General features: G+C 60.5%; 1 protein-coding gene across 2 annotated transcripts; it reads left to right on the forward strand.

The window, feature by feature from the left end:
* The first annotated feature begins 6,783 nt into the window (after positions 1-6,783).
* Positions 6,784-13,769, forward strand: BRI3 (brain protein I3). Of its 2 annotated transcripts, XR_006548132.1 has the most exons (4): positions 6,784-7,120; positions 7,612-7,714; positions 9,873-10,227; positions 13,360-13,570. XR_006548132.1 is itself a non-coding variant. In XM_025275586.2 (3 exons), exons 1-3 carry the CDS (start codon positions 6,982-6,984, stop codon positions 13,490-13,492), a joined length of 375 nt encoding a protein of 124 aa, XP_025131371.1. In that variant the 5' UTR covers positions 6,793-6,981; the 3' UTR covers positions 13,493-13,769. The 2 variants fall into 2 exon arrangements, 1 of the variants encoding a protein (XP_025131371.1); XM_025275586.2 differs by lacking the exon at positions 9,873-10,227 and having other exon boundaries at positions 6,793-7,120; positions 13,360-13,769.
* Positions 13,770-14,930: the final 1,161 nt, after the last annotated feature.

Here is a 14,930-nt window from a genome sequence, read left to right on the forward strand (position 1 = left end):
GTGCAGATCGAGGCCCTCCCACACCCTGCAGGGCCCTGAGCGAGCACGTGCTGGGGGGTGGCCCCTCCTGACCCCAGGCTGTGCCCTCTCCTCTCGGCGTGGGAGTGGTCATTCACTTGCCCCCAGCCAGAGAGGTGCCCAGGTGTCACCAAATTCACTGCTTTGGTAAAGCATCACAAGTCCATGAGGCAGCAGATTTCAGAGAGAAATCCCTTCTGTCAGTCTGAGTACCTTTCACTAACATCTGGCAGAGGGTGGAAATTCTGTCATCACAGAAAACAGAGCGGGTCCCAAAGAGCAGGCGTCGTCTTAACAAGCATCTCCCTACTATCCGGACACTGGCTTTTTAAGACTTTTTCAATGTGGACCATTTTTACATCTTTATTGAGTCTGTTACAATACTGCTTCTGTTTTTATGTTTTGTATTTTTGGCCATGAGGCATGTGGGATCTCAGCTCTGGACCAGGGACCAAACCTGCATCCCTTGCGTTAGAAGGTCAAGTCTTAACCACTGGACCACCAGGGAAGTCCCTGGGTCCTTTGCTTTTGTAAAACTGGCAATGGCCTTCGGGAATGATCCAGACCTATTTCTAGCCCAACGGGCACAACCTCATGGTCTCTGGAGCAGAGGGACCTAGGCGTGAACCCTCCCAGGCAGGCGACCTTGAGCTCCATTACATGTTCATGGAACATCCGGCAGGTTCCAGGCACTGGGGGGCAGAAATAAGACACCAGGGGCTCAGTGGACCCAACTCAGTGGGGAGATGAACTGTCTCCCCAGGTTGGGGTGGTGCCCAAGCATCACAGCCCTGATACGAAGTGGGGGTCCCTGCAGTGTCCACCCACTCTCCGAGTGGGACACACATGGACTACGCCCTTGAAACGGCGATTCTGTCATGGAAGGTGAGGTGAATCTGCCCCCAGGAGAGGGGACACTGTTATAATCCTGAGGGATGTACAGTGTCTCTGTGTAAGGAAGCCGGGCTTCCAGAGGCGAGGTGACTTGTCAAGTCACACGGGGAGCGTGTGGGACAGGCAGAGCAGGGACCGGAGCTCGCTTCCTCCCGCAGAAGCACCCTGCTCTGCTCCTCTGAACGCGGTAGTGATGAGAGGCGTTTGGTTCACCTTGCGTGTGGTCGCTACAAACGTGTGGACCTCATGTTTTAGCCCGTGCTTGGTCTAGACACGCCAGTGACATCTTTTGGTACTGCAGGGCTGCTCAGAGGTGTTGAGTACAGCTGCTTGGCAACTTACTTAGCTAGAAACTTGCCATCCACAACTGACTCTGTTCCTGTGAGAATTACTAGGAAATTCTGACTTCAAGAGATGATTTCTGTGGTCCACTGCACGAGAATGCGTTCCTCTGGGCAGGATTATGCAGAGAGGCCCACCTCTGAGAGAATGAAGGGTGTGAAGGTGTCTTACTTTTAGATCTTATTTTAAGTGATTTATTTTTGGCTGCAGTGGGTCTTCGTTGCTGCGAGTGGGCTTTCTCTAGTTGAGGCGAATGGGGGCTCCTCCCACTGCGGTGTGCGGGCTTGCACTGCGGTGGCTTCTCTTCTCGGGGAACGCGGGCTCTACAGCTCACAGGCTCAGTAGTTGTGGTTCGAAGGCTTAGTCGCCCCATGGCACATGGGATCTTCGTTCCTGGACTAGGGATCGAACCCATGTTTCCCACATTGGCAGGCGGATTCTTAACCACTGAACCACCAGGGAAGTCCCAGTATGGATTTAAATACAGTAATACATCCAGGCAGACCCCGGAGGTATTTTGGGTTTTGGTTCACCGCAATAAAGTGAGTCACAATTTTTTTTTCTTTCCACAGTGCATATAAAAGTTATGCTTACAACACCCTGTGGTCTAATAGCATTATGTCTAAAAAACATACACACCTTAATTTTCCTATTGAAGGATACTGCTTGACAGAATTTTGTTGTTTTCTGTCAAACCTCAACATGAATCAGCCATAGGTATACATGTATCCCCTCCCTTTTGAACCTCCTTCCCCATCCCCATCCCTTAAAGATACTTTATTAAAAATACTAACCAACACCCGAGCCTTTAGTGAGTCACAGCTGTGACATCACAGATCACGATCACAGATCACCATCACAAACGTGATAATGAACCAACTTGAAACCTTGGGACAGTTACCGAAATGGGACTCAGACACGAGGTGAGCATGTGCTGCTGTAAAACTGGCTCTGACAGACTTGCCATGGGCTTCGCTTTCTTTAATTAAAAAAAAAAAATGCAGTATCTGCAAAGTGCACCAGATGAGGTCTTGCCTTCACTTTCAGCAAGACTCACCACGTGACTTGCATAAAATTGTCGCCTGTGTGGTATAAAAAACATCTGTGCTTAATTTATAAAATATTTAGAAAGATTTGTCTAGTAGAACTGTAAGGCTTGCCACAGGCTTACCATCAAACCGAAAACTCGATGTTTATCTAAGAGCAACATTTAGCAGATATTTGGTAAGGGCTTTCTCTGAGCCAGGCAGTCTGTAATCAGCTACAGTCTTGGATTTTGAAATGATATTTGCTTCCTCCTTCTTTTTTTTTTTGCCACAATCCCAACCATGTGAGATTGTAACTTCTTGAATGTGTGAGCAGCTCATGTGATGGGCTGTTAGCACTTCTCAAAGCCTGCCAGAAAGGGCACCATCCTGGTTTTGGTTTTCTCTGACTACAGCTGAGGACAGTTCTTGGTGACTGTCAAGGTCTGCAGGGAGGACAGTGGCAGCTTCTCTGCCCTCCCCTCCAAAACCCTCCTCCCGAGCCAGGGGACAGCGCGTGTCCCTGACCACGTGGACCCAACCATGTCCCCTGCTGAGGGCTCACAGCAAAAACATGCACACATACCAGTTAAAACCATAATCTCACTTCTGTGGAACTGGCAATGCTAAGATATATTTTTTTTTGGTTAATGTACTCATGATGTAAAAGTGGATTAGGAGCAGAATTTCAGCGATCTGAAAAATATGCACAGGAGGAAGGTATTTTTTTTTTTTCTATTTTTAAAAATGTTTGACTTTGCTGGGTCTTCGCTGCGGCATGGGCTTCTCTCTAGCTGTGGCCCCCTGGCAGCACACGGGCTGCTCGCTGCCATGGTTCTCCTGCTGCGGAAGCACGGGCTCTAGGGCCTGCAGGCTTGCACAGTCACGGATTCTGGACTCCAGAGCACAAGCTCAGTAGTTGTGGCACACGGGCTTAGTTGCTTCTCGGCATGTGGGATCTTCTTGGAACAGGGATCGAACCTGCATCTCCTGCACTGGCACGCGGATTCTTTACTGCTGTGCCATCAGGGAAGCCTGAGGAGGTATGTTTCCAAGTCTTCTTGAAGAACATGTTTCTGTTAAAATGAGCATCCAGTGGCTGGCTTCTCTGGCACACCTGGCATGGAGGCCCGGTTCATTAGGGTCAGGAGTGCTGGATCTGGGATGCAGAGACCCACCTTCTGTGGCTCGGGGACCGTGGAAAGGCCCCGCCACCTCTCTGCCCGGGTTTCCTCGTTAAGTGGTTGGGGGACTTCTTGGGATGGCCCCGGGATGAGCTGAGGTAGGAGATGGCTTGGAGGTGAGGTTACTCCCAGAAGCGGGTCTTGCTTCCTGTTTCACACAGAGGCCATTGGAAGAAAGCGTTCCCTCCACCCACGCGCCACCTGCACAGGCACCCACGTCTCCAGGATCCCGCCAGGGACCCCATCCCCTTTCTCCCCCTCCCCCAGCCCTTCCTCCCACTCCCCCTCAGCATCTGATTGTTCCCACCAACTTACAAACCTGCTGTTACTTCCCCTTCCATTCAAACACGCGCAAACTCGCAACACACAAGAGCTAGTCCTTTTGGGCTCCTGTGGGTAAACTCTCCCACCTCCTTCTATACCTGTGCACCTTCCGGCCCGGCCTGCTTTGAATACCAGTGTAACACGGCCCATCCTGCTCACCCAACCCCCAGCACCTACCGCTTTGCAGCCCCGGCCCATTAAAGCATCAGCTCCATGAGCTGGGCAGTCACTGGTGGTGTTGCCTCCTGGGGCAGAGTGTCTGCTCCAGAACACTTGGGGGTGAGCGGTCACTGAGATGGTCTCAGGTCTGTATTTGAAGGGCAGTGCCTCTCAGATGCACATGCTTTCCTTTGCTCAGTCTCTCTCCATGGTATGTAAGTTTCAAGTGTTGCTGGGCTCCTTTGCCTCCTTACCTGTCCACCCTGGGGCTCCCTTTTTTTTTTTTTTTTTTTGATACCTTAAAAAAAAATCATTTATTTGGCTGTGCCAGGTCTTAGTTGCAGCATGTGGGATCTAGCTCCCTGACCGGGGATCGAACCCAGGCCCCCTGCATTGGGAGTGCAGTGTCTTCTCTGCTGGCTCCTCTCAATCCACAGCCACCACCATCACCTGAGCCAGAAACCTGAGCATCCGGAGTCTCCCATATCCACTCTGGAAGTTGCCAGGTCTTAACAGGCTCTCCATCTCCCTCACACCTTGACTCTCCTGTCTCCCCAGCTGTCCCTTCTCCATTGATTCCCCAGCCTCCTTTCACTCCACGCTGCTGCCAGTCATTTTCCTAGTAGTAAATCTGATGCTCCTACTGCCCTGTTCAGCTCCCAGCAATTCGGCCTCCCCCCAGGGCTCCGGCCATGGCAGGTGACTTGGTGTCTCAGCAGGTAGTGGCTGCGGCTCTCTGGACCGCAGTTCACTCTTCCAGGCATGCTTATCCCCAGGCCTTCCTTCCAGGTGAGGCAGCCAGGGCCCATGGGCACCTCTAAATGACTGCTCAAGCCTTGCTGCGCTGCCTTTGTGAGTTTTTACTGTCTGGCTGCTTCTCTTCTGCGTCCCTGACCAGTTATCTTTGTCCCTTGCAATCTGTGCTCGGGTGGGGAGGCGGAGCTGGGAGAGCAGGTTCCCATCACCTGGCTCAGTGATGGGGAGGGGCCTGCTTGTTGGGAAACCCCATGTCCTCTCATTGACAGATAAGGGTTTCCAAGCTCCAGTGGAGGCACCGCTGGGGGTAGAAATCTGTTATAGGAAGAGAAGGGAGCCAAAGGCTATGGTTCTGTGGAGTTTGATCTGTAAACAAAGACACTGGAGAAAGGGAAAATTAACCCTGAAATTGAGGGAACATCTGCCAACTTAACTGGAGTTGGATAGGAAAGGCTTAGGGGAGGGGGGGACGGGGGAAGGATGCCCCCCACCTTGTGTCCACAGCTGACCAGTATTAGGGGGCCTGCCCAGAGCCTACTTTTTCCTCTCTCCTTGGTGAGGCTTTGGGTTGGCCTCAGTTTTCCCTGGGGCGCGGCGGTGGGGGGGGGGGGGGGGCGCGGCGGGGGGGGGGAGGGGGGCGCGGCGGGGGGGGGAGGGGGGCGCGGCGGGGGGGGGGAGGGGGGCGCGGCGGGGGGGGGGGGGTCTTGGTTTCACTGCTGTCACTCTGTGGTTGGTTACAGCTCAGACTTCTGGGAAGGCATGGCCTCCCTAGACCTCTCTGGCCGGAAGTCGCTGGCCTCTCGAGTCCAGCCTCCATTCTGGACTGGGAGCCCTCCCCACCCCCATCTGGCTGCCCCTTGTCCCTCCCCACAGGCTTGTTGGGAGGCCTGCAGTTGAGCAGCACTGGGATGACAGGTGTGGATGGGGTCCCAGGAGCTACACTCCTGATAAAGAATCACGATTCTGTCTTATGAAGAGTTAAAAGTGAGGGGGGGGTCTGAGAGCTGTCCCTGAGCTAGATCAGGGTGCTGGTCAGGTGAGAAAGGCTGGGAAACCCCAAATGCTGCAGAAGGCGGGGAATGGGTGCGGGGAGCCACGGTGTGGCCCAGCATGCACGTCTGTCAGGTTCAAGTTTATTACCAAACTCTTACGCGCTGGCGTGCGACAGGCCCAGGGCTTCCGAGAGGGCGTGCGGCCCAGAGGCCTTGGAGGTCCCGTTTAGGTCCCTCCTCTCCTCTGAGCTGTCTCCGGACTATGGACCGGGGGTCAGTACTTCCGAGTTGCTGGGAAGACTGTGAACCCAGGAAGAGCAGGGGACCGCGCCCGCCGTCCCCAACAGGGCAGTATTTGTAATCAGAGGCCACAACCCCATACATGACCGATTTATCAAAATAAAACCGAGGCACTGAACGCCAGCTGGGCGCGAGCAGGCCCGGCTTGCCGCAGCTTCTTCCACTGACCCTGGGCGCTGCCCGACCCCGACCCAAGTCGCTCTGGAGGCTGAGTCCCCGGTCCTCCGCCCCTGGCGAAGACGACCAAGGGGCGGCCCGGGGACCCGAGCCGCAGGGCCCGTCCTCCGGGCCGCCCCTGCCCATGGGCCCCGGCCCTCCTCCGGGACGGGTGGGTTCGGGCCCCCGGACGCCTGGCGGGCCTGGGGTCTCCGTCCTCCGAGATCAGGACCTGGCGCTGGGAGGGCGCGGCCAACAGGCCATGAGGTGACGGCGCTGGCGCGGCGCCTCTGGGAGTCTTGCGTGTTCGTGTGTCTGGGGGTCTCCTCGGGGTGTGAGCCCCGAGGCCGCGGAGGTGGAGTTGGGGCGCCCGGCGGGGAGGCGCGCCGGGTCTTCATCGACAAGGCGGCCGAAGAGGGCGCGGCCCCTTTAAGCGCCGCCGGCCCCGCCCCCTGCGTCTCCCCCAACTTCCCGCCCCCGCGGGACGCCCAGCGGGGAGGCGCGCGGGGTCTCCGTTGACTAGCGGCCCGCGGGGCGGCCGAGGGAGGGCGCGGCCCCTTTAAGCGTCGCCGGCCCCGCCCCCCGCACCTCCCCCCGCCCCCGCGGGAGCCGCGCCACGTGACCCGGGTCTTGTGACCGGCGGGGGAGGCGCGGGGGGAAGCCCGCGGCGCCCGCCTCCAGGGGCCCAGCCCCGCTGCCGCCACCGCCGCTGCCTCCGCCGCCGCCCGCGATCTGCGGGTCCCGCCGCCGGGCGTCCGCGAGTCCGAGCGAGCCGCAGTCCGGGGCGAGTCCGAGCGGGAGCCGAGCCGGGCGCGGGGGGCGCCGCCCGCCATGGACCACAAGCCCCTGCTGCAGGAGCGGCCGCCCGCCTACAACCTGGAGGCCGGCCAGGGCGAGTTCGCGTGCGCCCCGCACGGCTACGGCGCCATCGCCGCCGCCCCGCCGCCGCCCTACCCCTACCTCGTCACAGGTGCGCCGGGGCCGGGCCCGGGGCGCAGGCCGGGGGCCTGGGAGCGAACTTCGGGCGGAGTTCCACCGCGACCTTTAACCCCGAAACCAACTTTTCTCCGGACGTGGCGACGGCGGGGGGCGCGGTCGAGGGGAGACCCCGGGGTCCGGACCGTGCAGGGGGTCGGGGACGACGCCGTCCCGGGAACTGGAGGTCGGGCCCCCGAATCTGGGCGCCGCCCGACTGCCCTGAGCCCATCTGCGGGTCGTTCGCGCCCAGTTCGCTCTTCGTAGGAAGCACGTCCATCTCTCTGCGGCTCTAAGTTTATTAAGGAGACGCTGTCCACAAGTTAACGTTTAATTAAAGCTTATAGTGGGCACTTAGTGGACGCAGCTGTCGTCCTGATTTTGAAAAGGATGCGAGCATTTGGTGGGGGGGGGGGAGGGCAGGAGAAGTGGACCTCAGACCCTCTTTCCTTCCTGCCCTCTTCTGATGTGTCTTCCTGCCCACAGGGATACCCACCCACCACCCCAGGGTCTACAACATCCACAGTCGGAATGTCACCCGGTACCCTGCCAATTCCATCGTTGTGGTCGGAGGCTGCCCAGTCTGCAGGTATGTCCCAGGCCTGGGGGCTCCAGAAGTCACTAAGGACACGCTCACAGCCTCATAAAGGCAGGATCTGGGGGAGATGTGGTCAGTCTCCCGCCAAGCTGCTGACCTGAGCTGTGGGAGAGAGTGTGCCCAGTGGTCCTTGGGTCCATCCAGGGTTCATGTGGCAGAGGGGACTGGGTGTCCGTCCCTCTCCCCCCGTTGCTGTGCTTTTGGGGCATTGAGCCCATGGGGATGGGATTCGGAAGTGGCAGCACTTGGACTGCCTGCTGCTATCCCTGCTTCTGGGACCTGCAAGGTGGCTCTGTGGTTGCTTCTCGAAGGTGGCCAGAGGTTCCCTTTTCCCCGGAAGGGTCCGTTTGGAGAGCTGGGCAGGAGAGCCCAGACTCAGGTGACCAGTGTCTTGGAGGAGCTGGAGGGTTGGGGGTGACGGGTAAGGGCCGCTCCATCCACATCTGGCCGGCAGCTGCGCAAGGACAGGGACGCCGAGGTTCTTTGTTTGGGTGGGAGCGGTATTGTATGTCCTTAAAAGTCCAGCCGCCAGAATCTTCTGGTTTTATAGGGCTTGAGACATAGCTACTAGATGCTGTCCTGAAGGTTCAAATTTCTTGCCCTTGGTGGATTTTAGTGCATGGACGGTTCCGAAAGTCAGGGCAGACTTAGCCAGAACCGAGTTTTCCATCTGCCAGGGGGCAGCCTGTAGGGGCGGGGGTGTGGGTGCGGAAGTCAGAGTTGGTGAGATGGAATTGAGAAACCCTGATTTCCTTAGTTTCAAAAGTGTATCAGGAAGGCCCTGAGCAGCGTCTAAGGGAAGTTAACAGTTTTGAGTCTTGGGCATCAGCTGTCTGGGGAGGCCTGGAGGGCTGGGGAAGGACGCCTAGGAATGGGGGCAGAACTGGACCCCCAGAGCCAGCCATGTGCTTGCTGAGGGGCCGGTGGGCAGGGGAGAGCCCTCTGGGTTGCGATGGCCGGGGCACCCTGAGTGGCGGACCTGAAGCAGGTGTGTCTTCTGACATGGCTGGCAACAGTCTGGCCTTTGGAGAACGTGAAGAGGAAAGGGAGACAACTGGCCGCCTCCAGAGCCGCTCCCTGCCCCGGGCACCTGTGGGCGGCAGAGCCGATCGGTTGGAGGCATGTGGATGGGCTTGGAGTGGGGAGGCATGGCCTGGGAAGCTGGTCACGAGCTGCCGGGCAGGGCAAGGGTCAAGGCTGGGCCTGGCCAAGAGAGCCATCGGGGGAAGTGGCACAGCGGGGCGGGGAGAGGGAACCAGTGTGCTTGGCTTCCAGATGGGTCCTGGGCGCTCAGGCCCGTGTGCGTGGCACAGCTGGTTGACTCCAGGGGCTTGTTTTGGGCATGAGCGGTCTCAAGCCATCTCCTAGTCGAAGGAGGGCGTCAGGCTGGCAGCCGAGGAGTCTGAGGAAGGCTCCTGGAGCGGAGCCCTCCACCTGGGGTTTCAGCATCTCAGAGTGGGGCCCAGCCTTCCTGGGAGCCAGGCTCCCGTCCTGGCCGTGCGAGCTGCTGGCGGGCCCGGTGCCCCATCTGGGTAGGGGGACGCTGGTGGATGCTCCAGGGTCTGGCTGGCCCCGGGCCCTGGATGGAGGAGAGGAGACCAGCAACAGGTCTTGGGGGCCGAGATCCCCGGGCTCCTCAGGACGGGAGTGATTCCCATGGGTTGGGACCCCAGCTCCTGCTCTCAGCCCTGTCCCTCTGCTCTTCTGGGAAGGGGCTTGGGGCTGACGAAGGCTAGGGTGGGGGGTCCCTGCATCTGGAACAGGCTTCCTTCTTTGGGTTGGGGTCACAGTCCTTCCGGCCTCTGGACAGTGGGCGCAGCGAGAGGGGAGCGCATGTACTGAGGACAAGTTTCGGGGCCTCGGTCGGGCCTGACCCCCTTGCTGCCTCTGAGGCGCGTCCTCTGCGGCCCTGATGTTGTCGGAGGACAGAGGGCAGCAGCCGGGCTACTCCGCAAGGGTGCTGCCCCGCTGCAGAGCCCTCTGCTGCCACAGGCCAGGGGCCAGGTGTGTCCAAGGAGCCTCTGCGGGTCTGGGGAGTCGGCACCTCAAGGAGGCTGGGGAGGGTACCCCGGGGACTGGCTGGCCCGTCTGGCGGCGGTGGGTTGGGAGACAGGCAGCTTGTCCTGTGACCGTGTTTCTTCCTTCCCAGCCCACCCGCCTGGCCATTCTGCCCTGGGAGCCTGGCAGGCATCTGCAGGAGTCACACGTCCGTGATTCCCTGAGCGAGGCCCGTACCACTTGGTCCTCTGCCACCGTCGGAGCCCGCGTGGGTAGCCCGACCTCGTCTCCTTTTATTAGCAGCAGCAGACGAGCGCGCGCACACCACCCCTGACCACCCTCGGCCCCTGTGGTGTGGGCCGAGCACCGCCTGGCCCAGGCCTCGGCCTCGGCCCTGAGGTGGTCCTCCCCTGGCACGGGGCCTGTCCCGGGATGCAGGACCCGGTGGCAGGGCTGCGGGGGGCGGGCCTGTGCAGAGGGCACCGGGCCCGGCGTGGAAGCCAGAGGTGAGTCCAGGCCTAGGGTCCTGCTGGGCACCGCTGGGTGTTGGTCCTGGGGTGACCAGGGTGGTGAGGGGGCTCCGGGGTGGCTGGGGTCTTGGAAGCTGAGACGGCACGCAGGGGGCAGCCGCGGGGGGCAGATGCTGCCCGCAGGTCAGGGCAGCGAGGAGGCCAGCGCCCCAGCCTCCCCCGCCCAGGGGCATCCCCGGCCTGACGGTCCGCAGTGGGTGGGGTGCGCAGAGCTGGCGGGGTGTCCAGCCCAGCCTGTCCTGGACTGAGCCTGGTGTCCCCTGAGTACCCTGTGGGCCTCGAGCCTTGCGGGTCCCCCCGTTCCCCCCCTCCCCGGAGCTCTTGAGACCTGTCCCGGGGAAGGCCTGCTTGGAGTGGGGCCCTGGGACCCCGGGTGGGGCACATGTGTCCTGAGGGGACGAGACGTGACCCGGTCTCTGAAGGGGGCTGCCCAGTGCTTTGGGGTGCCCTGCCCTGTCCCCACCTGGCTCCGGGCTCATGGCTCCTGGAGGAGGCGGAGTCCTCCGGCCTCTGCCCAGGAGGCTGGCTGGTGCTGCTGCTGCCACCGGGGTTCGGAGGGCGGGGGGCTCAGAGAGCAGGGCCCCTGGCTGGGTCTGGGCTGTTCGCGGCCCCAGCAGGTTTTGGTCCAGCTTCCTGGGGAGGGAGCCCCACCTGGCCGAGCGCCCAGCTTCTCTGTGAGGTCAGAGGCAGCGAGATGCGTGTGTTCAGTTACCTGATTTCTCCAGCTTCCGTATCTTTTTCACCTCTGTTGCGGAGGAACACAGACAGGGCTTTGCTTAGTCTGGATTCAGAAGCTGTTGGTAAAGAGCTGAGCTGATCGGGGCTTCTGAGGGGCTTGGAGGAGGAGACACCAGGTTGCTCTGGAGGGGCTGGCAGGATGGGTGGGGGCCCCACAGGGACTGGGTGGTCTGTACTCGGGGGCTTGTTGCTGTGTCAGGATTGGCCTAGAGACCAGGCTGAGTTTCTCAGTTTAAAAAAAGTAAATCACATCCACTCTGCTTTTGCGGTCCAGGCAAGCAGCACCCATCGTCAGAAGCGAACGTTTCTGCAGCAGGATACACACGTTCCCGTGAAGCAGACACGTTAAGACTGTAAACGGCCTCATGGTAGTTGAGGTCACAGCGGCTGTGAGCTGAGTTTGTTACCAACTTTGTTAAAAAGTCCCGCTTTCAGAGCCTTTGGTGTTTGAGGCTGTAGCTCAGGCGTGGGCTCAGGGTGCAGGTGAGGCTTGGAGGCTCCTGGTCCCTGGGGCAGCAGGGTGTGAGCACAGCCTCCCTCCCTGCCCAAGGGGAGCGGCCCGGCACCTCCCCAGAGACTCGGGGTGGCCTGGCCCCCCCCGGGGGGGGAGGTGAGAGGGAGTCGTCCGTCAAACCCGGACTCCCACCAAGGGCGTGGGAAGGGCTGCCCTCTGCTCCGGCTGGAGGGAAGGATCTGCACAGAACGCGCCGCAGGTCTGCGGGCTGAGGCGTGCGGGGCGCGGGGCGGGCTGTCGGGGTCCCCGTGTCTGTGCCCTCAGGCCACGGAGGGCCCAATGAGAGCCTGCCCCCTGTGCCCTGTAGACCGCGTCTGGGTCTGGGTGGGGCGGGGCTGCTGCTGTTTGACCCTTGAGCCCAGAGGCCAGGAGACATCCCAGAGGGACTGTCTGTGTGGACAGACAGGGCGGCTGGGCCGGCCCTGCCCATGCCCTGGGGGGAGGGGGACGCCTCCAGGCTTCTCCAGCCTGGCCTGCCCCTCATCTCCTGGAGCCCCCGAGGGGACGCACAGGGTTCTAGGCTCTGCCTCTTAGCAGTTTGGGCCTTAAGTGAGATGACAGGGCGTCCAGTCTGGGTGGGTGTTCGGGGAGTGTCTGTTGTTGGGTCCCCCGTTCCTGGAGGGGCACAAGGCACCCGGTGACCCTGGGGCAGGCCTTTCCTGAAAGGTCTCAGCTGGTGCAGCTGACCCAGCGGGAGGCCTGGGCCCTTGTCCCCCGTTTCCCCCTTGGATGTTCTGACCAAGCAGACAAACCGCTGACTTGGGTTCAGCCACAGGTAGAGAAGGTGGCGTAGGTGCCCCGAGGGGGCCCTGGCCCCCCAGCCGTGCTCCAGTAGCCTGAGGGGCAGCCCCGCCTGCGTGGGGCCCTGGGGATGGCATCCCCAGCCCCCCAAGCACGGCCCCGGTGCTTTCTCAGCGGGGGCTCCTGCCTCCTGGGCTGCGGGCCCTGGAGCCAGGCAGGTGCAGCCTGGGCGGGCAGGGGCTCAGAGGTGTGGTGCCAGCCCTGTGCTTCCCCTTGGAGCGGGCCTGGCCTGCGGGCAGCCTTACTGTCCAGCTGCTTGGGCCTTTCCTGAACTCAGCGCAGGTCTCCAGGGGAGGGCAGCGAGTCGGAGGTTTCCCGAGAGCCCCCTTTGACTTTCTGCAGCGTCCTGGGGCGCTGGAGGGAGAGTGTTTCCTTGAGGCAGTTCCTGCCGGCGTTTGTGGGCGCCAGGGCTTCAGGGAGATGGGGAGGGCATGGGGAGGGCGTGGGGTGGGTGGGTCCCTGCTCTCCCACAGCGCTGCCCCCTGCAGCTCCGGGGTGGGAGGGAAGCGGTTCTGGGGCTGGGGGCTGGCGTCAGGCGTCTCACTGCAGCTGTCAGGGCACGTGGCAGCTCCTGCTCCACCCGCCTTGGGGCCTTGGAGAAGGACCCCGGCCCTGGGTGGTGACCTCTTGGGGATGTGGTTGGGGGCTGGCCCCTCGTGGTCCTGGGGGTCATACATTGGGCACATGGAGGGTTAATGTGACTTTTTCCAAATTTTCCAAAGAGGAGCTTTGAGATTCAACCTCCCAAGGTAAGTGACATGGTGTGAACCTGCTGCCCCCTCCTCCCACAGTAAAAGCCGCACACAATCCAAACTATCACTGTTCCCGGAATTTCCCTCTAGGGAATGGAAAAATAAGTCTAAAACTTGCCAACAGTGGGAAAAATACTGTACAGTGACTTGGGTTTCGTGTTCTTAGCGATGTAAGTGTTTATAGGAACCAGCACTTGCTGCTCGTTCCTTGTCTGAGAGAACACGTGGCCGAGCGCTCAGCCGGCGCCCCCTGCGCGTTTCCTCTGCAGCGGCGCCCTGACCGAGCGCCCCCTGTCTCCGCAGGGTCGGGGTTCTGGAGGACTCGTTCACCTTCCTGGGCATCTTCTTGGCCATCGTCCTGTTCCCCTTTGGGTTCATCTGCTGTTTCGCCTTGAGGAAGCGAAGATGCCCCAACTGTGGAGCCAACTTCACTTAAAGGGAAGAGCACACCCGGCTCTCCCGCACCCCGCTTTTTCTGATGTAAATGTCGTGTACAGTAGCTTTATCTGGTGAAGCTCCTGGACTGTTTTGTGCAGTGAGGCGGGTGGACTGGGCGGGCGAGGAGGGGCACAGGGAGGAGTCGGAGTGAGGACGTGGGCAGCTCCGCTCCCAGGCGACGACGCTCAATAAAGCACTGCTTTTATTTTTCGCAGTCTTCAATTTGAGAAAGGGGAGAAATACTGTTTTAAATAAATGAGATCCATACCATTGTTTATCTGGTCTTGCTTATTCAGTGTGTGCACACTGTCACAAAAGAGCCTCCCCAGCCCTGACCCCCCAACACCGTCCCGGGTGGGTGACTTTCCCTTACACAGCTCAAAGAAGTGCTCGTTTTCAAGTTTTATTCTTACAATGAAGCCTGATACCTTGACATTTGCAGAGCACGCAGCCCATGCTCAGGACCCACCGCCTGGCCTCTGTCCTGTGAGCAGGGGGGTGTGCGCGGCCTGGGGACCCCAGGGCCCGAGACCCCCAGCACTGCGGCCTCACAGCCGCATGACTGCCAAAGTGTGTGCGAGACCCCCGCCCCTTCACGAGCCTCCAGAGCCTGCCCACTATGCCTCCCTGCCTCCGCAGTGGGAAGGAAACGGCCCCATGAACGGAGAGGAGCCAGGCCCGTGATGGACCCGAGCATCTTGGCTGGTGGACACGGTGGCTGCTGCTGGACAGCTGCCCCAAGGGCCCTCACGCGGCCCCAGACCCCCACCACCGAGGGGTCGTCTGCGTGGCCCACCAGCCGCGAGGACAGCACCAACCTTGGGAGCGCCACGCCTCACACCGTCTACCTGCGCTCAGTCATTCTCGCGCTTAGAGAGGAACGACATCACGGCAGAGCCGAGAGCCGCCATCAGGAGCGAGACCCCGCGGCGCCCAGCCTGGGTGTGTGTTTGCCCCTCGTCCCCTCCTCCAGGTGGCGCCGGCCTGACAGCAGAGCCGACCCAGCACTGCCGTGACTGCAGGGGCCCGGCGCGCGGGGTGGGGCTGGGCTGGAATGCTCCCCCCGGCCGACTTTATTTGGGCTGTTGGCCGTCTCAGTACCAACTGAAAAGGAGAGAGACTTGCACCCCGAGAGGTTTCGGAGTAAACAGTGCTGGAGGTATTTTTGGTCAACTAGCTTAGCGAGAGGCCTGGTTCCCGCCCGTGGAGTCTCCCGAGGCAGGTGCCACCCTGTGAACCAGGCCCCCGTGAGGCACAGCCTGGCGGGTTTCCGTGGGTCATTCTAGTTAGGTAACAGTACCAAGCTCAGTCTGTCTGAGAACTACTCAAGTACTAAGACCCCGGCTGTGACAGGGCCAGGCGGATCCTCAGGGCTCTAGAGCTGCCTAAATCGTGGGAACCTGTGGGATGCTTCATCTTGGCTAGGGCTATAGTAA

The sequence above is a fragment of the Bubalus bubalis genome, chromosome 24 (genome assembly GCF_019923935.1).
Source record: "Bubalus bubalis isolate 160015118507 breed Murrah chromosome 24, NDDB_SH_1, whole genome shotgun sequence".
Taxonomy (NCBI): Eukaryota; Metazoa; Chordata; class Mammalia; order Artiodactyla; family Bovidae; genus Bubalus; species Bubalus bubalis.

Excerpts from the sequence above, each read along its gene's own strand:
- BRI3 (XM_025275586.2), top strand. The coding sequence starts at position 6,982 with ATGGACCACAAGCCCCTGCTGCAGGAGCGGCCGCCCGCCTACAACCTG. Across the intron at positions 7,121-7,611 it reads CTACCCCTACCTCGTCACAG|GGATACCCACCCACCACCCC; the intron begins GTGCGCCGGGGC and ends TCCTGCCCACAG. Across the intron at positions 7,715-13,359 it reads GGAGGCTGCCCAGTCTGCAG|GGTCGGGGTTCTGGAGGACT; the intron begins GTATGTCCCAGG and ends CTGTCTCCGCAG.